This window comes from Electrophorus electricus, chromosome 5, assembly GCF_041902795.1.
Source record: "Electrophorus electricus isolate QZ-2024a chromosome 5, ASM4190279v1, whole genome shotgun sequence".
Lineage (NCBI taxonomy): Eukaryota > Metazoa > Chordata > Actinopteri > Gymnotiformes > Gymnotidae > Electrophorus > Electrophorus electricus.
Genome location: NC_137501.1, coordinates 4,916,393 through 4,941,642, shown reverse-complemented (window position 1 = coordinate 4,941,642; position 25,250 = coordinate 4,916,393). Strand labels below are relative to the sequence as shown.

General features: G+C 42.5%; 1 protein-coding gene across 12 annotated transcripts; it reads right to left on the bottom strand.

The window, feature by feature from the left end:
* Window positions 1-7,488: 7,488 nt before the first annotated feature.
* On the bottom strand, window positions 7,489-25,064 carry zgc:162952 (PKc_LIMK_like_unk domain-containing protein). Of its 12 annotated transcripts, XM_081715152.1 has the most exons (11): window positions 22,489-23,809; window positions 21,849-22,007; window positions 17,371-17,484; window positions 14,919-15,112; window positions 13,793-13,914; window positions 12,983-13,031; window positions 12,578-12,727; window positions 10,342-10,509; window positions 10,063-10,146; window positions 9,759-9,845; window positions 7,489-9,324 (listed from the first exon to the last, which is right to left on the bottom strand). In XM_081715152.1, exons 4-11 carry the CDS (start codon window positions 15,096-15,098, stop codon window positions 9,220-9,222), a joined length of 945 nt encoding a protein of 314 aa, XP_081571278.1. In that variant the 5' UTR covers window positions 15,099-15,112; window positions 17,371-17,484; window positions 21,849-22,007; window positions 22,489-23,809; the 3' UTR covers window positions 7,489-9,219. The 12 variants fall into 12 exon arrangements, 7 of the variants coding, with proteins under 7 accessions (XP_081571278.1, XP_035386033.1, XP_026866679.2 ...); XM_035530140.2 differs by lacking the exon at window positions 17,371-17,484; XM_027010878.3 differs by lacking the exon at window positions 17,371-17,484 and having other exon boundaries at window positions 21,849-21,954.
* Between the last annotated feature and the right edge of the window lie 186 nt (window positions 25,065-25,250).

Genomic DNA, 25,250 nt, shown 5'->3' with positions numbered 1-25,250 from the left:
AAGAATATGATATTAGGGCATATGCGGTAGGTGTTGGATGGTACTCTGTTTCTATGTTGCATGTGCTCTCTTGCTCTCTCTTTTATCCTTGTTTTGATGTAGCAGTGAAGATGGGATTCTACACCGTATCTTATCGCTCGACCCACACACAGGCAAGGAAACGGGACAGCTGTTATTTTATCACACTATTTCCCCAATCCTAAAGCTCGTCACTCCATTAGCACATGAGCCAAAAGTGTATTCCAGCTGTTTGGATTTATCACCCGCGCTCTCTCGCTCCCTCCACCATTCTTCTCTCCCCACCTCTCTTTTTTTTTTTTTTGCCTCCTCTAATCTCCGTCTTTCGCCCCAGGATGTGGTGCCTTCATCACCGATGTTGTCATTTGAAGTTCCTTCCTGATGTTTTTCTCTTCCATTATGTATCCCCCCCCCTTTCTGCGTGTCTGCCGCAGAAAGAAGATATGAAAACATGCTGTGATTTAGTGCACGGCGTGCCTGTGCCACAGTTTTCATTACTTTAGTGCATTGCTTTTTTACTGGATAGGTTTTCTGTGAACACTAATAGTTCTCTTATCAGCAGTTCCTGCAAAGTTGTGGTACATATCTTTACTAACCAGGACTGGCCCACTGAGAATACAAAGCAATTTGCTACTGTCCAACATTGAACTTAATGTTGGGATTCAAGGTTTAAAAATGAATGTGTAATGTTATACATACGATTTGCAGCATCTGGCTGGAAGGATTTTTTAAAATCATTTTAGTGGGAAAAAGCAAAAGATACTGGGGGATCTGCAATATAGCTAATATCTATTTCAGCTTCAGTTAAAATGAAAATTAAACTATAATCACAGAAGCAGGTCTCACAAGGTGAACTACAAGATATTTGATATGCCTTAAGCTTTATATTCTTCATCTTTCATAGACCCTTTATTAGTCTCTAATAAATAAAAATGATCAAGAGAGTGGTAACTGGCTAACTTTCCTGTTCAGTTGGTTTTCTTTTAGCTAATACTTTACAGCCGCTGTCCCAGCTGGCCTCTGCCTTTTCCTCATATTGCTGCTTGTGTAAGTCTAGTTGTGTTGTTATAGCCTGTTTCCTGTTGTGTTTTAGAGTGTATTCCCATACACTTTGTGTTGGTAAACTGACCTTGGACCGTTCTAGCCACCTCGATTTAGGATTTGCCCCTAATAAGTCTCTCTCTTCTCAGTGAATGCGTCTGCCTTGTGATCGCGCCACGTTACAGCAACTTTGAAAGAGACCTTTTCAGTAGCCTCATTTATCACAAAGAGCAGAGTTTTAGCAGCAGGGGAAAAAAAAGTGCAAAAAGGGTTTAACCCAATAACAGGGCTTAAGTGTGCCTGGAGCCCTTGCAAACATGACAGAGGATCTGGCAGAAGCCCCTGCTCACTCTGGGGGGGCTTTCGGTACCAGGGTTGCTGGGACTGCAGCGTTAGCAGCGATTATTGTCTCAGGCCCTCTTCTGCTGCCTCCTGAGCTCATTTGGCAGCCTTCAGCCACAGGATCAGCATCCTAAATCCCAGGCCCACCCATTACAGCACCAGCAAAGCACCGGGCAGGAGACAGCACCGATCCACTTCCGCATCCTTCCTGCCCCTGTCTCTGTATCCATCTGACATCAATTTGGTCCTGAAAACCAGCGCACTCATTTACAGCATGTGTGCTCTTGCTTTGAATGTTTCCATTTGTTTAGCACAGACCTAGAACACTGCTCCAGCCATTCATTTTACCTTATGCCCTGCCTAGATTATTATCCAGCACAGAGATGTACTGGTCACCACAACTAAACGACCAGAGCATCTTCATTTACTGCTGCAATTGGCAAAAAGGCACATGAACTGAATTGTAAAGAGAGTGTACTGGTTTACTGTTTGTGAGTAGAGTCTGAATAGTACATTTTGTGTGAATAACATACCTGTTTTCCAGGCTGTACAACAAATTTCACCCACATGAAAAAAGCAAAGTTCTCTCAATCAACTCCACTGATGTTTTTTTTTTTTATTGGTTCAGCCCGCTCTCTCACAGAATAATTACCTCACCTGTACCAAGTACTCTTTCATCATGGTCTCGGTACTTTTTTACTCACATTTTACTTAAAACTACAATTGAGCACAGCCTTAAAGGACTTGGCCAGTGGTCATCACGTAACAAACGGCCCTGTCATCCAGTCTGGTGCAGTCTGCCAGCTCTGATCCATCCTCAAACACCTACTATTGGCAAAATCATAAATCCTTTGTCATCTCTGCACTTCAATTACTGAAAACAATAGTAACGTATGACCCCATTTACACCTACATAAAAGTGCAGAAGAACCTTTCCAGAAGGCCAGGAATGGAAAGTTATAAACCACTAGCTGCACGTTGTCGTCTCTGTTCTGTGCAGTATCTATTATCGCTAGTGCATTGCTTGTGTTGCGGCAGTCTAAATGGTTTGGAGGTCATCTCTGAGGCATAAAATGAATAAGCCTCATTCCCCAGGGGTTTGAGGATCCGTCCACGAAACACATCGCTGACTTGCTGAATGTATTTTTTTTTTAAGTTTCCTGGAAAGCGTGTGGTGAAATCAGTGCTGTTAATGGGTGGTCAAGGTCACACCGTCCAACTCTAAAAATCCCCATGAAATGTATCACTATCAGAGGACATGAAGTGAAGATTTGTTAGGGTAATTGGCTATTGTTTTCTTGTTCACTAACCTGATCATTTAATTTAATTTCCCATCAGCTCTGTGATGGAAGAAATGTATTTTTGTGCCTCGCCTTCTAAATGGCTTAAATCTGGGAAAAACAGGTCCATGTGTTTGAGCACACTGCCTCACCTTGACATCATCTCAGAAATCCAGAGCACCTCTCCTCCTCTGGCCTTTCGGTACTGACCATGACCTACTTTTTTCAAGCCGTTCCTCACACACTCCACTGTCCACATCATCCAGCTGAGCTACCAGCATATGAGCTGCTCCTCCAGACATCACACACAACCCTGATTTCTCTCTCCTCCCTCAAGCATTTAGAGTATTTCAAGTTATTGTCGTCATGCGCCTCTCATTCCACGTGTTCCTGCAACGGGATTCGTTCGGCATTATCATGTCTCCGGGCTGATCTTTTGCATCACTGGAATATATAAAGTTTCCTCATGAGTCTCCTGTGAGCCGGCGGACCCCCACAGAGGAGCCCCCGACCTTGACCAGTGGAGGGAAGGAGGGAGGGATGGTACAGAGAAAGTGAAAGAGGGACCAGAAGTAGGAGGAGAAAACCCAGTGAAGGTCGAGTACTGCCGCAGAGCCGAATGAAGGTCGGAGCATTATCACTCCTGCCGGACATGCTAAATTAAACCTGTGCAGGCTGCACACCCCTGGCAAGCTGATGTGCTAGCAGAGCACAGCTATCAGAGTGGTAGGGAAGCGCAGTTGTAAACTCTAGTCATCGACTTTTATATTCAGTCGCCTCAACGCTTGGCCACGCCCATCCTTGCGTGCATTTAAACTGCGCTGACATCAGAGAGGGCACAATACTCTGGATAGACTGTTCTCACACCTCTTACCACTGAATACAACATCATTACTCTCTCTTTGTTGGCATGATCATGCACTTGACGTTCTAGCACCATCCATGATCCAGCCAGGTAGCAGTTTTTCTTGCAATAAGTCCTGGACAAATGGCTGTCAGTGTTCAAAATGTGCTTTCGTATTGTAGCCATTTAAAATGCTGCAGCACTTTTCCTTTTGTTAAATTTATGTTAAGTAATATAAAAACAAAAAACAAAACAGAATGTGATGCTGTAAATATCAACCTCATAAAATGGAAACTGCTTGTTTATGTACCTCTTTTAGCTTTTAAAACAAACAAAATCTTACCTCCAGCAGTTCTGAAGACCACATGGACTGTCTCATCTGACTACTATTTAACTAGCTCAGAGAGTCAGAGTTCCACAGACACAAAGCTGTTGCTAAAACACAGATATTAACTCGGACATCAGTATGCTGCATACTACATCCCATTGTTGCGCAATTGATTGGATGGATTGCATAACCTCATCCAGCAAATACCCAAACCACTAATCCTCCTGATGTTCAGTGCGCAAACATATAGCACAGCCTCAGGCCTAAATGTGTACCCAAAGACCCTGCTTCACCAAAGCCTAGACTAGAGGTAAGCAAAATCACTCGGTCACTGATGTCTTTCTCAGTAATGGCTTGCCACAACATCCCTTCTACAACATCCACAACCTTTTGAATATCCGTGATACTAATATAAGAGAGCTTGTGTTTGGAGTGGCTCTGCGTGGGAGACAGAAAGACAACAATAGCTAGAATAGAAGGTTTTGTAAGATAATGGCGTAACAGTGGGAGCTTTCTTCCCGCCTCAGCTTCCTCTAGTAAAACCCCAAAGACGTAAATAACGCAGACCAATTGCCAACCCGTACACCCTGAGGTCATGCAGCTTCTCTCATTTTTCTGTTGTTTTCATGAGCCAAATATCTAATCATGATGAATTATTTCTTGATGCAGCGTGCCACTTTTAAACAGGTATAAACCCAAGAGGGGATGACTGTCAATTATCACAAGTGAGAATCATTGTCTGTCAAAGATCTTTTTCTTTCTGCTGTTAGGACTGGATGTTTTCAATGTTCTCCTGAGAGGGTAGCTAAAGGCACCATTCCCATAAGGCACTACACTGTGTTTTGGCTTCTCCATAAATGACCTGAACGTTACTTGGAGTAAATTCAAAATGGATTACAATTGAATGGAACAGATTAAATCTAATGGAATATCAAAATGTTGGTCTAGTTGGTCTTGAAGAGCTTTTGAAAAGCAGCATAAGAAGACGGCTTGCTAACGATACTCTTAAAAAACACTGCCATCTAGTGGAAAAGTACACAACACGCTTTTAGCGACGCCATACAGTTTAAGCCTGTAAACAATGTTTACCACTACTAACACAAAGCTTATATATGTTTAACACGATCAATGCCAATTATTGCTTGTAACTGATTTAAACTGATCTAGTTGTCTCTAGTTCAGTCTGCTTTAAAGATCCTTTTTCAGTAATTTGAGTCTCAGTATACTGAACAACATCCAGATTACATCCAGATTACTACTGTGTGTGCCCACAGTTCAGATGGGCTACCACAAAGTGCTGCTAATTAAACCTGCAGGGACTGAACAGGAGGGCCCGCACAGGGGCCCTTGATGCAGCGGGCCATGTTACAAAGGTCTACACACAGGAAGCTGATGAAGAAACGTTGCACCTGATGAATTATTCACCCCGTCTATTCAGTGTTTTAATAGCGGCTGAGAGGAAAGGAGATTGTGTAATCACCAAACGGACCTGCTGATTCCTTTATGAGCCTCCGTAGCCTTTTAATGTTCATCCCTGTCAGGTGGGGAGAGGGATGAGAGGTGTGTGGGAAGAGTTATTGATAGTGCTCGTCTGATGCAGGACCTGTAGCCACTAGCCAAATCCTAAACCAAATCATTACATGAACTATATTAGCTATTTACAGCAAAACAGGTCTCGGACCATCGAATAAAGGGGCACAGCAACACAGCAAGGACCCTTGAGGTCTCTACAGAATTTCTGTGATGGGAAAAAAATTAGTCTTGATGCTCCAAACAGGAATAAAGCCAATTTTTGTCTTATAATAAAAAAATGTCTTATGAGTATTGTCTGATTTTCCTTTACAAAGTTAATGAGATTGGCTCCTTATGACGAAACCTTGAAAGAGAAATAAAAAAAAAAAACCATGGACTTTTGTTATAAATGTATTATGTAATAGTCCATTTTATCACCAAAGAGATTACACTTCTGGTAATCTATATGATGATTCCACCAATTTGCCTTGAGTGGTCCAGACACACAAGCTTCAAAGAAATACAAGCTTAGATTAGTCAGCAATTAGCATGGCCAAGAGTCCACTTGGAGAAAGAAACTATACATGAAAGCAAGCAAGACTCTGTGTGTGTCCAAACATGAAAGGCATGTTAAATAGCTGTCATACTTCAAGATCACAGAGACACACTTAGGGAGAGAGAGAGCCTTATTCATATCTGCTGTACAACATTTATTCATCTTATAAATCATCTAGTCCAGCCACACATGACAGATGGAGCTGATTAACAGAAGAGCTAAACAACTGCTCGTACGTTTTCACAGGTTTTTTTTTTTTTTTTTTTTTTAATAAAGAAATGTGGAAAATTTATACATCAAGATTGTAGGGCTTGAACATTCAGAATCACTCTGTACCTTTTCTTTCGAAATTAAAAGTTAGAAATTAGACCAATTAGACCAAAGTTAGAAATTAGAACTGTATTGTTGTAAGACAATGTTGTAGTTATGGGGTTTACATTGAAATATACAATTAACTTCATATTTGTGTACTGAACAATACAAAAGTACACTGACCTCTCAGAAAGTTCAACAGAACTGAAACATAAGACAAAGGTGTTGGGCTCTCTAAATGAATGTCTAAAAACCAATTAGGCAGTAACGATAAACTGATTATATAAACATCAGGCTCTATATATGTCACTAATATTGCACAAAATTCCAGTGAGGCATCTTATAGATTAGGCTTAGACATGCTTAGACAAAGCCTTAATCATGCATGGAAAAGATTTAGTCTGTGTGTGGTTTGTTTTAGACAGATTACACAAGTCGAGATTTGACATTTAGCTATGAAGACACTTTTGCATCCTGTATTTTGCTAGGTGGTGGGACAAAGTCATGAAATTAGGTTGGGTAAATTAGAGGTTTAATGCTCCAAACATGCTTATGCAAGAACAACGCTAGAGTTGAACCTTGTCCTTTGACCTCTATTCTTATAGGCCTTTAGTCACTCTCTAAAGCCAAGACCATCATCAAGACACGTTTTACAAAAAGTACGTTTACTAAAATATGTTGCTGTTGCTGCAGAATACTTGTAATATTGTGTCATTTTTTGTGTGTAATGTTTTCAGTACATTATTTGATTCTGAAGGATACTAGTCCTAGTTGGAGAAGAGATAAGACATTCTGTTGCTTCCACAGTTCAGATGGTACTCATTTTTTCTAGAACATTTTGTGTACGCAGATTTTCATTAAGATGGACATGACTTCTGATCAATGACAGCAATTCTGGGGCATAAAGGTGTAAGTAACTTCGTTATAGATTGCTGTAGTTTCTCCCTTGTCTAGTAGGCTGTATAGTGTGAAGCATAAACAAAGCTTGGAATGCAGTAAAGCCAGATGCACACTACACTTCTCCAATCCTCCTGTGAGTTGTGCATAAGAGTAAAGTTGATCAGGTCACTACTGTTTTGTGTTCTTTGGGAGAGTGACACCTATGTCAGGTCAATGTGAGGCATTACCTTGCATTAGTTTGTTTGTCCAAAGTGCTCCTTTGAACATGTAACATGAGCCCATGACTTCACTGATTTATGACATTTTGTAGTTCAGGACTTTCTTAGAACTGAAGAAAGTGATGACACACTTTTAAAGGTGGCAATCTTTTATTAAGATAGTATATAACAAGTGGTATGATGTGGTAAGTGGTGTGCCATTACTAATAACCAGATATATCTTTATGAATGCACAGAATTTTTTGCACCACAGCTGAATTGTATTAAACACTTTCTATAATCATGAGGTTCCAGTGCAGTTCTATACTGACTCTGGCACTGTTTGTTTACAGCATTTTTTTCCAAACTGCAATTTATTCCTTAATTTAAAGTATGTTTGCATATGGTAAATAGGAGGAAAAAAACACAGCATGAGCAGCATTGATACTGAGTGTCCATAACAGGAAGTTTCAATTAAAGTTGTTCAGTCTCAGCGCAGTGGTGTGGTAGTTCCAGTACTAAACAAATGTGGCTTTGAACACACCCTGGGCACGTTCAATCTTCCAAATCCACAGAGACAATTTTCCTGTGGCTGTACATATCTGAAATATCTGAAATTCATTTATCATAAGAACTCTATAAGCAAGCAAAGACCACAGTTAAGCCATGTGCAGTATATTTAAGCATGAACCACTTAAAACAGGAGCTCAGATGATCTTAGCAATAAGCAAAATAAGAAAAAATGGAAAAAAGTCATGGAAAACCGGCTGTGCCTGTATCCCATCCGCACCAGCACACCCAAACACTGGTGATCATGGAAACAGGCGTTGAAGGCCTTCCCCTCAGGAAACAGGAGGCTTCCTGTGCCAGGTCAGTTTTCTTGAAGCCACACCCCAGGCCACAGCAAAGGACCCATTTCCACCTTGGACATTTTTATGACTTTGTATAAGTAGTAAAAGGAAAAGTAACCCTTCTGATCACCTATTACAACTCAACAACTACACTTGAAGAAAATGCAAGGACCATCTAAAAAGCAAGATACTAAAACTACATGGAGGTTTAGTACCAAAATACTTATCATATGTACATTACGTCTTTTATGCACAAAATATACAAAAATATTATATGTATTCACCTAAGGTTTTAGCCTTAAACTACTGTTATCAGATCATCATTATTTCTCTAGATAGTCTGCAGCCCTTTATGTTTGGATTAGATTTATAAAAAAAAAAAAAAAAATCAGGATACAAATCTATTCAGTACAACTGGTGCAGCCAAGTCTCAAAAATTGCGGCTGTTCAAGGCATGGGGTAAAAACACAATAAAAACCCTGACACACTGCAAAAGAGAAAGTTAGTACATACTGTCCATGAAGTATTTGCAGTTCTGAGCTCGGTAGAATAAAGCATCAACGAAGCTTTGGCTCCGCTATATCTATTTCTGCCTAACTGCATTTCTTAAGTTCTGAAGGCCAAAGACGCTGACTCTGACAAGTCACACACACAACTTGTAAATCAAATGTCCTGTAGAAATGTTTGTGCAAACCGGGAGCAGGAAGCAGATCACAATTCTCCCTTGAACAATCGATAGGTTCGCCCTTTGGCATCCTGGCTTAACATTCTATGTTATGCAGTTCCTACTACCCAAGCCTGACGGAAAGGTCAGGGAGGTCATCCAGGAGCATCTGCACTGCAGCCCTGAAAGATCTGTGGGTCGATCTGCAACGTCCCTGCCCATCCATCCTGCCCAGTTCTGGGAGAAGACTTTCTATAAAGTGAGCTGTAGGTGCCACCCATCATCCCCCACATTGCTCTCCACCCCTCTCCTCTAGGCCTATGTACAGAACCACACCCTGGGCTGATGGAACAGTGGCGAGGGCGTGACAGCGCTCAGCCATTGGTCAGCTCTGTCTGTGGGGGCGGCTCCAGAGTCTCTGCTACTTCTGACAGCTCATCCAGGAGCTCCACAAATGACGGCCTCCGGAACGCCTCCAACTGACAGAAGAAGAGGGAAGACCACGGCTATTAACTCAACAGGCCTACAGATCTACAGAGTGTATATATACACACACAAATATAGCACATACAAAATCAATGTTATTTATTTTAAACACACTGCAGATGTAAAGTTAGAGACTGGAGCCCATGTGACACCATGCACCAATCATGTAAGCCATCCTCCAACTCTTCACCAATAATCACTATCTGACTGATATGAGATATACCTGTAAGATCCATGTATACGACAGGTCTATGTAATAAAGTGGCCAGTTAGTTGTTCTGATCTTAATAACTGTCATCACATGTTTGTCAGTAGTGTCTGTTTTTCTTTTTTTGGAGTGGCATCATTAATCCATACACCATATCTATATATTGTCTATATAATATGGTATGTCCCATGGGGCTGGGGTTTGTTTTACAGTACCTACCAAACAACAGCTCGCTGCCAGGTCCAGCACACGTGCAGGACAACCGTTAACCATCTGCCTGAAGGCAGACACATCCAAACCATAGTCCTGATACACGCGCACACACACACACACACACACACACACACACACACACACCATAGACCCGTAGTTATCAAAACAAACTACTCTTCAGCACACCGAAACCTAAAAGAGATTAATATGTCTGTACTGAGCTATTCAAATCATGTTCTGTGTTCATATCATGTGAAATTTATGGCATCCCCATGCCATACTGATTCCAGTAGTCGTGTTATCAGGTTACCTGAGTTCTTGGAAGGATTTCTGGGTCTGCTGGGATTCTGGCCAGAATTTCACACAATACGATCCCGAAGGAGAATACATCGACCTACAATACCACAGAGAGTCAATTCAGCCAGCCATGCACAGCTCCTTAAGAACACCAAGTGAACTGAGAGTCAGACAGCGATCTCATTTTTCAAGGTGGTTTGTTTATCATGTTGTAAATGTGCCATTGGATGATGTAACATCTTGCTAAATAGATTAACTGAAGGCTATGCTGATGTGCTAGTGATGTCATAACCTTGCGGTCATATGGTTCACCACGCAGCATTTCTGGGGCCATCCAGAAGGCTGATCCAACCAGTGACAGCTTCCTGTCTTTGGCAGGAAGTTCCACCACCTCCCTGGCCAAGCCAAAGTCTGTTACTAAGGCCTCCCTTCCCCTGGCAGTCACCCTTATGAGGCAGTTCTGTGGAAACAGAGCAAAATAAGAGTAAGCACTATTTGTCAATACAATCTTAGTAATATTACTTTTAATATTTAGACATCATGTGACATGAGACAATTATTTCATGATAAAAGAAACAAGATCACTTTTACATGTACCTAACTGCATAATTTCCTTCATGATGTCAAGGAATCCCAAGTAACATATTAATTTAATTGTCTTGGAAATATCATCATTGGAAACTCTCTTTTTATAACTAGTTGAACACTTTTTCCTGCCAGAAGAGGGCAGTGTAACCCAGAAAGATTACTTCACAACGCACAACACTCGTTCTCACCCACATACAACGCTTACCCGAACACGATGATGAAACAAAAGCTTGCACAACTGGGACGTTACAGAAAAAAATACATTCTGATCATTAAAAACAGATCAAACAGGGGCACAAGTACTGGGACTTATCACTGTTTCCTAAAAAAAAAAAAAAAAAAAAACCTTAGTAAACCATAGAGATGTACTGGAAAGTTGGAGAGGTCTGGATAGCAGCCACAGACCTTTCACACAGGACCTCATCTCAATCTACAAAAATGAGAAGCAGTGAAGACAGGGGAGCTGTTCTAGCACACCAAGTCATCGTTTGCCTGCATGAAGCATTAAAAGCATGTCTAGACGCATCAAAGACTTTTTGGCACCCAGATCCTGATTTTTTTTAAAAAATTTGTAGTTCCAGTGCCACACCTTCAACATCAACATTAGCGTGTGAAACGAACTGACCTTAAATCTGCTCATACAGAAGCAAAATATCATTCACCCTCATGAGGTGGCACAGACGTTGGCAAGACCTAGAGGGGAACTCCAGTCCTGCCTGAGGCCTCTTACGTAAGAGCCAGTGGACCTTTTAGGGCCAAAAGTACTGATGGATGGAGCAAACTGTGACCTCAGCATCTGGTCCACATTAGAGGCCCCACTGCAAATTGCTACCTGTCCAGCTCCACAGGCTGGGGCTACAGCTTTGAGGCGTACATGGGGGAACACTCCATCCTGATCCCGGGGGCCTCGCAGATGCTACATTTAGCAAGAGACTTCGCACCTAAGCCAAGGTTTGCAATAGCTGTTTGTGACACAGGAACGGTGGTGTTAGGAATTGAAGAAGAGAGAGCCAACAGCTCAGTCGAAAAGACAAAGAAAGAAATGGAAAGTGATGAGTCGCCATACTGACCTTTGATTTCAGTAACAGGATCAAAAAGAGACTCAATAAATTTTAACATCACGGGCCAGAAAAGGTAGAAAAAAATGTCCATGGCTATTTGTAACTACGTAAAGACCTAATAAGAAATTAGAGAAGCTCAAAAATGATCATTTAAAGCTTTGAGGACAAGTTGAGGGATTTCACCAACATTCACAGGTTTCCCCAATTCAACACAATGGTGTGTGAGCACACAGACCTCTCTGTGAGACAGCCCTATTGGTGATGATGGAGAGCAGTGTGGCGGGTATGCTGAACTCTGTGTGTGGGCTGGGGTTAGCGCCGCTTCTGGGCATTGTTCACATCCACACGGCTGACAAACAGGTCACCGGGGTCAAACCAGAGCAGAGGAATCACAAAAACAGTGGGTGGGTGCATGAACCTGGCCTGTACACTCAGTACGTGCGTACGTGTTATGCATTTGCAGATGGTGTGGGAACTGGTGTGTGTGTATGTGTGTGTGAGTGAGAGAGAGACAGAGAGAGAGATGTGTGAAAAAGAGAGTCTATATATGTGTCAGAGATGGAGTTTGTGTATTAGCATCAGAATGGACTATCCTTGCTGCTTCTGCTCTGCTCAGCATCATCAGAGGCTTGGTGTACACTTGTGTGAATCCTGGCAACCAATGACCCTCCCACTCACACAGACTGTAATGTCACGTCTAGTTCTGTGCACTCAGAACAGCCATATACAGACATGCTTCCTCTTACCCAATGACCACTGGCTGTCATTTTATTGTTGTAATAAACTAAACAGTGCAATAATCGTCCAACGCTTGGCCTTAATTTAAGGCGCATGTCAGTGGAAGACAGAGAAGAGAAGGCTGCAGTCGCCCAGGCTTGCCTTGGAGTTCAGATCTCTGTGGTAGATGTTCTTGTAGTGGAGATAGATCATTCCTCTGGTGATGTCTGAGGCCAGATCCACCTTTTCCCTCCAGCAGAGAGGAACATCTTTCCGAGCTAGCAGCTCTTCCAGACACCCTCCGCTAACATACTAGAGAGGGAGGGGGGGAGAGAGAGAACAGTGGAAAAGGGAGACATGGGAAGACAAACACAGAGGCTGTGAACATGAATGCTGCACAGAATAAAGCTATTTTAATGAGACGCTGACCTAACGGTAATGGTTTACATCCCTATAAGACATTCCAGTAACAGGCATTTTTCTTGATTATGAAGGAAAGTGTTAAATCCACCCATACGACAGAGAAAGATAACAGAATGCAAATATATAGAGAGAAATGCACCTAACCTCCAGAATTGGGTACAGTTTGTCCTCCTTCACACAGATACCCAGATACCTAAAATAATGACAAAAGAAAAGAAAAAATGCAGTGCCTATATAAGTACCTTCAGCCAGACTCTCCCATTTTAAAACCTCTCTACCATTTTAAAGAATTTATGCTGCCTACTGACTACCCTTCTCATGCTTTGACCCTCATGAGTCTCCATTTGCAAAAGGCAACTTCACTCTACTAACTCTTACACCAGGCTGAGAGCACAATGCTCTTGTTCTTAAATGGTATACCGTAACAAAACAAGCATAGCAGATGAATGCTTGTTAAAAATTAAGAATGACCGCTAAGAATTTTCTTAAGCACAGTATAAAAAAACATCACTCTCTGACAGCTTGTCTGTTTGGGATATCAGGTAACTGTAGCAGTGGGTTATCTTATCTTTATATCTTTTTGACACAGAAAGCACTCTGATAAACACTTTGTCCTTCTGTACAGCACAGGAACAGGCTACCTTGAGATAGCTTAGACAAATAACCATGATTCCATGATGCAATGCTGCATTAGACTTCATACCCCGGCTGATGTAACATGTCTTTGTTACCGTATATCAAATAAACCCAAAGGCAACTGAACCTTTGAACGAAAAGAAGTCACTGCATATTGTGTTTTGAGATCTTGACCTGCCCTTCTGGCACCACAACCTGAGGCCTCGATGAAGTCTTATTACACCAGTTCCGTTGATGACCGCACATGAAACATTTAGACAGGGAGGGCTTAGCACTTTTGAAGAATGGTCAGCAGTTCATTGACGGAGTGAGAGGTACCGGACTATATTGGGGTGTGAGAGTTTCTGTAGGAGGCTGATTTCCCTCACGATGCTGTCCTGGTCCACGTCGTTCTTATAAATCTTTACCACCATCACCTTGCATGTGCTGTTGTGCATCACCTGAAAGACACAGCACACACACACCCGAGACATCTGCACTCAACAGCCTGGAACAGCAGAAAGTGCAAAGTGAAATTTACGTATCATAAAGAAGTATCTAAAACGTGCCATATATTAAATGCTGAGTTTTCTTTTGTAGCTACCTCTGCCCCACTTGTTAAATCTTGTCATATGTCACAAATGTATTATACAACTACCTATATGTAGAATAATTTAAGCCTAACCTCAACCTTAATCAAAACACACATTTAAAAAGCACTTTGCAGGTCCTGACATATTCCTTGATTTTCCCAGGTTTTCTTGAACAGACACACACACACACACACACACACACACACACACACACACACACACACACACTTAATTAATCCCCTAGAAAATAATAGAAATTTGGGTCACACTACTTCAGTATAGGTGTGTAGAATTCTGGTTTAACAGGGTTATGCAATCTGTACATTAGAGTATCCCAGAATAGCTCGCCCCTGGGATTGCCTCACATTGATCCAAATATGTTCTAATTAATAAGAATACAAAGCATCCAATGTTATGAAGCATCATAGCACACAATGCCCACCCACCCATACACAAACTCCGACCTACCCACCAGCCCACAAGAAGCACACATGGAAACACAGAAACTGGCTTTCATACCCATGATCACCCTCAGGCTGAGTCATGCTATCACACAATAGATCCATTAAGACCTGATTGCTCTCCTTCCCTTGATAAAGTAACAGCAAGATGAAGAAAGCTACAGAGAATCACAAGCCAGAAACAAGGGTTGTGATGTGATGTAGATCCCAACCAAGGTTACGGCATATTATGCTTGCAGAGTACATAAATAGAACTCAATTTAAGAACTGTAACAAATTAAATAGAAATAGACAGCATCACGGGGAATCGCTCTAGACACCTATCAGTTCTAACCAGTTTAATGAGGATGACTTTAAAACACAAGCCAAAAGCCAAAGGGAGATTCAGGAGCATTAGAACACGGCCGGTACCTTGTAGACACTGGAGAAGAATCCACTTCCGATGAGTTCATGGCTGAAGTTCTCCCAGAACTCCAGCTTACGCACGGCCGTGCGGAGCTTCTGCCAGCGGTCCACATGGTAGTACGCATCCGATGACTCGGCGTACAGAGTAGGGCTGGTAGGCTCAGACGATACGTCTACCTCGCACATCCTGGGGATCGGAGCTAGAGCACACACACACACACACACACACACACAGAGAACTTTGTAAACACCGGCCTAAACACATAACTAGCAGGGTATTATTACATTGCACCCATCATGTTTCAAAGTAACTTTCATTGTAGGATGCAGAAATACCTTTGTATAATATAAAGCCTCCATTTCCTGAATATAAATGGGTAGCATGAAGTACTTCTGAAATTTCACTACACCACCCACTGCAACACAAATGCTTCAGAAACATTTAACCTAAGAACATGAGCTGCAAGCAACCACACATTTAAAAAGCAACACTGGGCTCAACTATTTATTATATTCAACACGCCAGCAGGTCAATCGAGTACGTACACGTGTGTGCAGATGAAAGGATACGCACACAAAAGCCTGATTTCAATCTCAGGAGATTTCAATTAGCTCAATGAGGAGCCGAAGACGTCCACTAGGCCACACACAGAGCAATCATGCAGTTCTAGAATAGTAGTGACCAATGCTCAGAGCAGGACTGAGGATGGACACCTTCTCCCAGCATGTAACATTTCCGTCAATTGAGCAAATCAAAAGCAACCTTGTTAAATCCCAAATAAACGTACCAATGTCAACGACAAAAGGTTAAAGGGATGGGCGTGGAACTTGGATGGGCGTGGAACTTGGAAAGGGATGGGTGTGGAACTTGGATGGGCGTGGAACTTGGAAAGGGATGGGTGTGGCTGATTTAGACATGGCCTGCTTCAGCACAATCTCTGCAGCCTCACAGGAAGACCCCTGTGATGATGTATGAATGCCTGTATTTAACTGCAGCTGTATACCATTAATTCACTGCAGGCCAAAATCGCAATTTCAGTTACCATTACATGTGCAGGCCTGGTTAGTTATTGGAATGGTGGTTAAAATACTGACAAAAAACAACTAGGACTGCTGTTTTGTTTGACAAACAAACAAACAAACAAACAAAAACAGTCTGCCAATGGACAAATGGCAGCAGTTCAGTGGTATGAAGAGAGGTCCCCCTCAAACTGACAGTGCCCTACGTCTCAACTGCACTAGACTCCCCAGAAAAGCACTTCATCTAAAGGGCTTCAAGGGCATCTGTGCTAACAGTCAGCCAACGTGAGCCACTCTGCTAAAAAGTGTCAGCTATATGTCATTAAATAATATTGTGTGTCCATTTGTGTAATATAGCTGTCTGTATTTCAGTGTGGCCCTTAGGAAGCTATGAATTAAATCCACAATATACATCAGTTGCTATCAGAGCGGACCAGGATGACCCTGTTTAGTTTGTAGTTTTCTTAAGGTGCTTTATGGCAAGTGGTCACTTGCCTTCATTTTCAGGTTCATCCCGACAGCACGTGAACGTGCGGCCCCAGGATAGCACAGCCTGATCTCTCGAGGGCCCGAACGTGCACGCCCAGTGGAGGAGGGCCCTGACGTGCATGCCCGCGACACACTGAGTGGAGCAGCTGTGTGGAAGAGGGCAGGTGCATACCCGTGCTCACCAGAGAGGAAAGCACAGACTGGCACTCACATGATTCGTCCGTCGCAGCCGTTTAAGGGGGAAGTGACCAATGGCATGCATTACACCAGACAAACGCACACACACATGCATTGTTTCTCCAGCCCCAGAGAAACAATTACAGCTATACAACTCAGCCAGATTCTAGAAAATACTTACAGTACTTACAGCCATCTTCTGTGTGGCTGTCTGCCTCACTTGCTCTTCTATTCTATATTCTCTTTCACACGTGTATACACACACACACACACACACACACACACACACACACACACACTCTCTCTCTCTCCCCATCTCTGTCTCTGCCTCCCCCACGTGCACTCCCCCCTGAATGCCCTGACGTATAAAGGAACAAAAACCCTAATACGCATACAAGGAAACAAGGACTTCCTCTATGACCTTTACCACAAACATATTTGACTAGTTCCAAAACAAGTTATAAACAAGTTCACTTTTGAGAATGAAAGAAGCTCTCTGTGCATACACTTGGTAATGCCATGTTTTCTAATAAATCCAATCTTTCCTGATTTAAACACACTTACTAACTTGAAACACAAAGCTTAAATATCATAGAAGAGTAACTTCCTGTCAATGGCATGTTGTCACACCAAGGTGTGACTTCACATGTCATTCTAACACAGAACCAGCGCACTTGACACACTAGTTAAAGTGAAGCCACGCCAGTGGCTTACGTTTTAGCCCCCGTTCTCAGCAAAGAAGAGAATTGACACAGGGGCGAGTAAATTCCACCTGGGAGAAAATGCAGTCCCCATCACGTCTGAAACAGCAGGACGCTATCCAAAAGTCATCTTCAGTGCGGGAAAGAGCATGTGCAGAGCTGGAGCACTTCTGCAGCTCAGAGGCCTGCAAGCATAATATTTACAGGTTGAAGTCAAGAATGCAGACGATTGGCAGACTTCACAAGTACACAAAAGGCAGGGAAGCAGCCTTCCACCCAGGTCGTCCACACAGGCCTCTGGTGTGGTCCTGACGCCATGGCCTCCCAGCATCTCAGGCCGAAGGAAGACAACAGCAGCGTCATGTCCCCACCATGCTACGCTATGAATCAGGGAACATAATGTCTTATTTGTTTGTATCAACAGCCTGCACATGTGCAGACTCTCCATGAACAACGCAGATCCATTTCCCCTCCAGTTGGTGCGTCTGGTTCTGGTTATTTGGTGAATTGAGAGGCATAGCACAATGATACAGGGCAGTACCTCAGAGGCCAGAGGCACTAATGAACTCAACCACAGGCTCATCGTGCTCCTAGCACTTTACTGAGGGTGAATGCGGTAATGTAATTTCCTTTTAAAATGGAAAAACTAATTGCCTTTCTGATGGGCTCTTTGGTCTTGAATGTCAGTGATGTTGGAGAGACATCCTGGAGATTGGCTGGACAGTGCCCACTGCTACAAGACCTCTGATGCAGTCTGAACTTCCCCACACACGCACACGCGCACACACACAAATCAGTACTATTAGAAATGTATCTATTGGCTTTGAATTGTAGTATGGATCTTATATTTATTACTAGAGAAAACTAATTTTCAAGTTGTACAAAAGAAACAAAAATTAACAAAATTAATTCAACTGTAAAGTCTGCCACCTGAACCTTCAAATGTGACACCATCATCCATCCTGTTGTTTTTAAATGTTCTTTAGAAAAAGGCCCCATCAGCTTTGTTCACTTGCCAAATTTGGACCATCTGGCAGTAGTTTTGTAATATACAACTGCAAGTGCACAGTAAAAGAGGAAAGACCAATCAAGAGCATTCAGACAGTCGCCCACAAAAACAGCTTCAATCGATAACAATCAGAGCCACTGGGAAAATTACTTGTCTAGTCTTACATCATGCAATTCTAAAACACCTTACCATTTTCAACCTTTCACCTGAACAAAAACAGCCTTCTGGAACCTTTATCAGGGCAATAATTAACGTCCAGTTAAACTTGTGTTCTCCAACTTCATCATTAACCTGATCATTGTGAGCGCTCTGACTAAACATCAACATGAGGCTCAGATGAGGCGTCTGCTGCTCCAAAATGTAACCCAGCCTCCTAACAGTCTCCCATTCTGAGATGTGTGCTTAAGATACAGGACTGATAGTCAGATAGACCTATACCATCACAAGGACATCTGAGAAACCGTCACAAGGACATCTGACAAACACAATACATGTCCATGCCAAGATGTTTCTAGAAAAGCACCCCAGAAGTAGAGATTTCAGAATTTACCTTCTTCTCTGGAAGCTTCAGGTTATAAATTTGTGGATTTGATTATTGTATCATTTGTGCATTTATCACAGGTGGCGTTTCTGTCAAAATACCAGTGAAGAACCCTCTGTCTCTGAACCGGCGCTTTGTGCCTCTAAACAGCGCCAACAGTGGAAAGATGGGTTGATGTGGCGTGGTTCGGATGAGCTCTGTTCGAGAGTGCTTTGGCCCTGTGCCCAGACAGCTCCCCCACACATTCTCTCCCACTCCTATTCTGCACACAGCACACAAACCCGTGGGTAACATGGCATTCCTGTCAGCAGTGCCAAACTTGGACTGCCCCTCGTCTCCCACTGTGTGAGTCCCTCACTCTCTCTCTCCCTGCAGGTTTGTTTACATGCTTGTTTACTGCAAAACACTGCTCCTAGTTGAAGGCTAACTTCATTCTAAAGAGCATTATGGGCATTTCGACCACGCTGCATGCCCGACTGCTTCAGATTTTGTACGTCACCCTTATAACTGTAAAGTAATTAAGGTTTAATGAGTGCTCTTTAATGATAGTACACGCATGTATGTTTATTCATGCTGATATCTGAACAGAGCCAGCCTTGCGCCATAATACCCTGAAGTGACATAAGTATATGTGATATAACGGCAATGTAGCTTCTCCCTCAGTCAGCAAACATCTGCGGGAGCAGTCGGTACAGTTAAATGTGATTTTGCTATTCAGGTACCAATAGGCCAGAGAAGAACATAGCATTCTCTGTCTGTGAATAATAACCCTTGATTATTTGGCCTTAATGAGTCTCGAACTCCATCTGCTCTGCTCTTTTTGGACTGGACCAGGACTGGTCTGAAGTCCATAAAAGAGCTAGTCGATGTCATTAAGACACTTCCGCTTCAGTTCAAAAACCTTAAATCTGCCCTGCCACATATCAGATGCTTTTGTATATCTGCATATTTGAACAGTAAAATTTCTCATGGGCTGCACCCTTTGACATGATCAACACACACACACACACACACACACACACACACACACACATATATATATACACATACACATACACATACATATACACACACACACACTTACTTCTCTCCTGCCTACACAGAAGCCAGTCCCATCACTGTAAAAGCTCTTCCTCATCAGGGATCAATTTTGCTTTCCGTACTTTCTGTTGCTGTAATGACTTTAGGGAGAGGTTTTTTTTCCGCAGTGACGTACAATTGCAGTTCGTCTGCTCTCACAAACACTATGAGCTATTAATGCATTTTCAATGTGCTGCTAAAGCAAAACAGAAAAGGTGTACTGTTAGCAGAGCAGGAACTACAGGGACCTCCATGTTCCAGTTATATGAAGAAACAGCAGATCTGAAATCTCATATTGGGAACAAAGGTAGTCTTATCAAGGCTTCTAACTGATAATGGAAAGGGCATTTACAAAGTCCCTAGAAAAGGCAGTGAAGCGGCCATGAAAAACTGGCACAAAACAGTTCTCAGGTCAGTCCTTGAGTAAAAAGGTGACTTTGTCCTGTGCTGTGGTTGGTTTTGGCCTTTTGTAATTACATAAGCATCATTAAGTTCTCTGTGTTTATTTGTGCATGTGTGTGTGTGTGTGTGTGTGTGTGAGAGAGAGAGAGAGAAGTAATGTTGGAAGGAGACCAGAGGAGAGACTGTGTGTCTGGTGGGGGGATCATTGTGTGTGTGTGTAAGGAAGATGTAATGTTGGGAGAAGATGAGAGGAGAGACAGTTTGGGCGAGGTGGGTGGATCGGTGTGTGTGTGTGTGTGTGTGTGTGAGAGAGAGAGGTGTAATGTTTGGAGAAGATGGGAGGTGAGAGTTTGAGGTGGGTGGATGGGTGTGGGTGAGAGAGATGTAATGTTGGGAGAAGCTGGAAGGTGTGTGTGTGTGTGTGTGTGTGTGTGTGTGTGTGTGTGTGTGTATGTGAGAGAGAGAGTGTGAGTGTGTGAGAGAGAGAGATGTAATGTTGGGAGTAGTTGGGAGGAGGGACAGTGTGTTTCCCTGTCTCATGCAGGAAAGAACAGGAAAGAGCTCACCAATTATGTCACCACTAGGAAATAAAAGGGAAGTAAAAGTACTTGGTCAAGTAAAAGGTATTTGGGGAATTTTCCTTCATTAAACAAGAGACAAAGAGCGAGTGAACAATAATGTGAAAAGTGAGTGTGTGTGTGAGAGAGAGAGAGAGCAGGTGTGCATAAGGACAGAGAGAATGAAAGAAGGGGTGAGTGATAGGGCTCACTGGGCAGTTGTAGGTTACAGTGTGGCTCAGTCTGATGAGCAGCATGTAAATTTGCCCAGTGTTAACGAGACAAAACCCAGAAATGTCAAACTCAGACACCACTAGTTTGATCATTTAAACCCACTGAATTTCACAAGTTTAGTTCTGTAATTAGCTTGTATACATATGTAAATAAAAATCATTGTTTTCATCCACATATTGTCCTATGACATACTGGGGTTCTTTAAAACAGTTTCTTTCTGTCTCTTATTTCATAACTTGAATAGATGTATAGGAATCAAACAAAATAGATTATGATGACTCTATCCCTCGCGATACTTCATTTTCCATGCCCATAAATATTAATCTTGGCCACGAATTACAATATTACCGACGCTCTAGCTGCTACATCTCCAGCATCAGCCTCTGAGCTGTCGCAGAAAGCTACCTGGCTCTTTAAATACGATATCGGTGACAGCCCGCACAGGATATGATAGCTGGAAACATACTGAGACGACACTTTTGAGCACGGTTAGAAGAGACCAGTGCTGACTCTGCTCTGACACATTTCACGCTAGAACGACAGCTGCCGAGCGCGCACACATGAACAGAGGCAGGGGAAAAACAGCGCAAACGCACTTCTAAGTGCAAGTGTAGCTTATTATAGAGACGTCGTATCCCTGTCAAAGATTTTTAATTTTATGAGAGGTCTAAGGTCTTGTAAACGTTGTATTAATTGTTCTGAATTAAAATGCAATTAATTACTTACTCCACTGGTTTAATAAGCTATTCATATTCATCTCGACGGTAGATGAAGGAAGGGTCCGTCAGAGCATTACAACCAGACAGACAGGAGGGAAGATGGTGAAGTCCTACTGAAAGAGAGGGGGAAAGCAGACACACACGACAATGAGAGTGCACACACATGCTGAGCAGCAGGACAGAACACACACACACACACACAATCCTATTGTTACACTAACAAAACAGTAATAAACGTACGCAAATGTACACACAATGTACAGTGAAAGGAATAGCTTGATCTGACTGAATGTGTCCATTTCCGGATGACACAAAGATGATCGGTTGAATCTAATGTGCGGATCAGACGTGGACACGCATTACAAACTTTTTGCAAACCCATGCCTTTGTTGAACTCGACATGTTCGTAGTTCTTTATGAAAATATGTTTTAAACTAATTCTAGAAGCATGAAGAATGTCCAAAATCTACGAAATTTACAAAAAGCTTCAATTTTTAAACCGATGATGGACGCCACGACATATCAGTAGTTTAGAATGAAATGATGCACATTTTCATTCAAATCGGTTAATCGATTAATGCAAATATCCTAGCGTCACAACTGGAAATTAAAGACGGAACCGATAAAGCAAAATAGTGTTTACTCACAGTAAAGTTCAGCTGCACGAGTCCTCCTACACCGAAAATAACTCTGGTGGAAATAAACGGAGCCAAATGAAGTAACATATATCCGTTTATACACGAGTCTTTTGATTAACGGTACACACTCTGCAGCAAGAGGAGGGGATCCGTAGCATCGCTTCAGCAGCACTGCATACACCAACGTTTTCTTCCTCTCACGCTCAGCGCATGAACGTGCTCGTCCTGCCACATGCGCACCAGGGGGCGCGCACGACGGCGTGGGTGAAGAAATGTTTATGAAATGTGTTTGATAGGTTTTTGTAGGAACAATTTGTAGCGACCTCAGGTTATTTCGGTTCGGTGCACTTGCCTCGGCCAGTTTATACTACCAGTCAGTTTGACTGGTTACAACCTTATGTGTGGCTTGCAAAATATTTTTATTTCAAACTGAAACAAACAAACTGTGAAATAAATACTCTAGGATATTTCAGATCAGCGATTGCGTTACCGTATGAAACTGATTAGGAGGAAATATTAAAGAGAAGATAAACCTACCTCAAGAATAAACACATTTGTTGTGCTATCCAGAATAGATTAGGAGAGCAAGTGAATTGCAACACTACTGTTATGACAAAACCCAACAGAAGTAATTGAAACATGACATTGACACGAAAAAACGGTCTCATCGGATTGCCCAGACTGAGCGTGATAGCCATCTGTTCAGACTGACGGTGAATGCGGTTTTACTAATCCACCAAGATATTTCGTAGTTTTGTATCTTTTAATCTACGTAGAAGCTTGCTTAGTAGGCTTTTTTTTAAACTGCGAACACATATGAGGACGTAATCATAAAGCAACTGTTTTACAATACAGTCGTATGTCATCAATCAACGTATACATTTGCCGTCTACTTTATCATGTATAATCTAACACCCACCTGATCTTAAGTGGTCACATAAAAACCTCTGAGTGAACAGCACCTCCACCTGTTGGATATCCACAGTTGCAAAGAAGTTTTCCCCTTTTTGAACTACTGTAGATTCTGCGGTTTGACAACCACCACATCCTCACACCAGATGTATACTATATAATTCAACATATCTTTATCTGAGGTAAAATGCTGTGCAAAACTTGTAAAACAATAAATAATTTAATAAACTATTTTATAGGCTTTCAATAGATTATTCTCTTGAGGTAAAAAGGCACACAAGTGGAAATCATTCAGTCCAATTAATTTGACAACGTGTATTACGATGACCTGAGGTTCTATGATTAAAATATGGAATATTTTAACTGAGATTAGTTTTTAATGTTGTGACAACCGGGACCTGTCCAGATAAGCAGTGTTGTTGCGTCAGCACGAGAAACCAGCCTGCTGAAAATCGTCCCAAATATTAAGAAGTTGACTGGGTCTAAAGCCCGTAACGATTATGCGTTTTGCAAAAGTACATCTGTCGTACTCCAGGCGACGGATCTCAAACAGGTTTCTGTAAGGCAACAGGGTCCATGAGAATATGGGACGGATATTTAAGACATTTAGACACAATCCCACATAAACGTCTTCCAAAGGAATCGGACGCACAAATCTGGACGCCAGTGCTATTTTCCGAGCCAGGTCAATGGAAAAGACATAGCCAGCTCCAGACACATACGGTGGAAGTTTGTTTTCGGGATACAGTTCCTCGGATAGGTACCACTTACTGTGTATATCCCTGCGAGGCCGAGCGTCAGTAATGACTGAGCCTGTGATATAATCCTGCTTCTCAGCCTGGCTGTGAAGGTACTCTACAAGATAAGGCACGTTGAGAAAAATGTCAGCGTCGATCTTCATGGCGTATCGGGCTGAAGTACAGTATGTAGCCAACCAGTTCATCATCATCATCGTTTTGATGGTTAGATTATGGTAAGTATCCAGGAAATCCATTTGGATGATGTCACCATATTCCCGGCTCTCCTCGAGAAGATCCCGCTGCAGACTTTTGTTGGGCTCCCGTGGTTCCCCGATGAAAAACAACCTGGCAATGTTCACGTGTCGAACTACATTTTCTTGACCCCATGTGCCCCTGATAGCTAGCCGCGACTGACGGTCTTCCTGTGTCACTGGAATCATGAGCACAAGAAAAGGCTGTGTCACTTTGCATAGCTCGGGCTGGTTGAGCATATGTTTGTAAGTTGACGGCGAGATGACCTCGTATAGCTCTTTTCTTATAGGAGTCAGCCGCTTCGAAGGGCCAGGTGCTTCTTTCAAAAACAGATAAATTAAAACGGCAGTTATACTAGCAAACATCAAGTACTTAAGCAGCTCACACTTCAAAATCTTTAGCATCGTTAGAACGAACGATGATAAAGTCTTTGAAACGAAACTTCCAAGTCACTAGCGCGCCAAACCTATAACGTATACAAACGTTAGACACTGACTGCAAATCTTTAGGTTTAGGATTCGAGTTGAGTGCCAGACCATTGTTGCATAAAGCCAACGGAGTAAGTTTTCAGTCGTTTCCGACCTTACAAAGCCTGTTAACCTTCATATTGTCTCTTTGCAACTAGTAACAGGCCACTCCCAAAGCTTCCGTAAATACACATGTTCGGTGTCGTCGCGCCGGGCAGAGCATACCAACTCGCAGGCTCGGACTGACGAACAGCGCCCTACGCCGAACGACAGTTCCCGGGCAAACGCCAGATGAAAAAGCGGTTGTGTGTAGTAATTCCTGTGGGATTCAGCACAGTCATCTCTTAATTCATTCTGCATTCTCACGTAATATAGCATTTTCTCTGTTGTAAAATTTAAG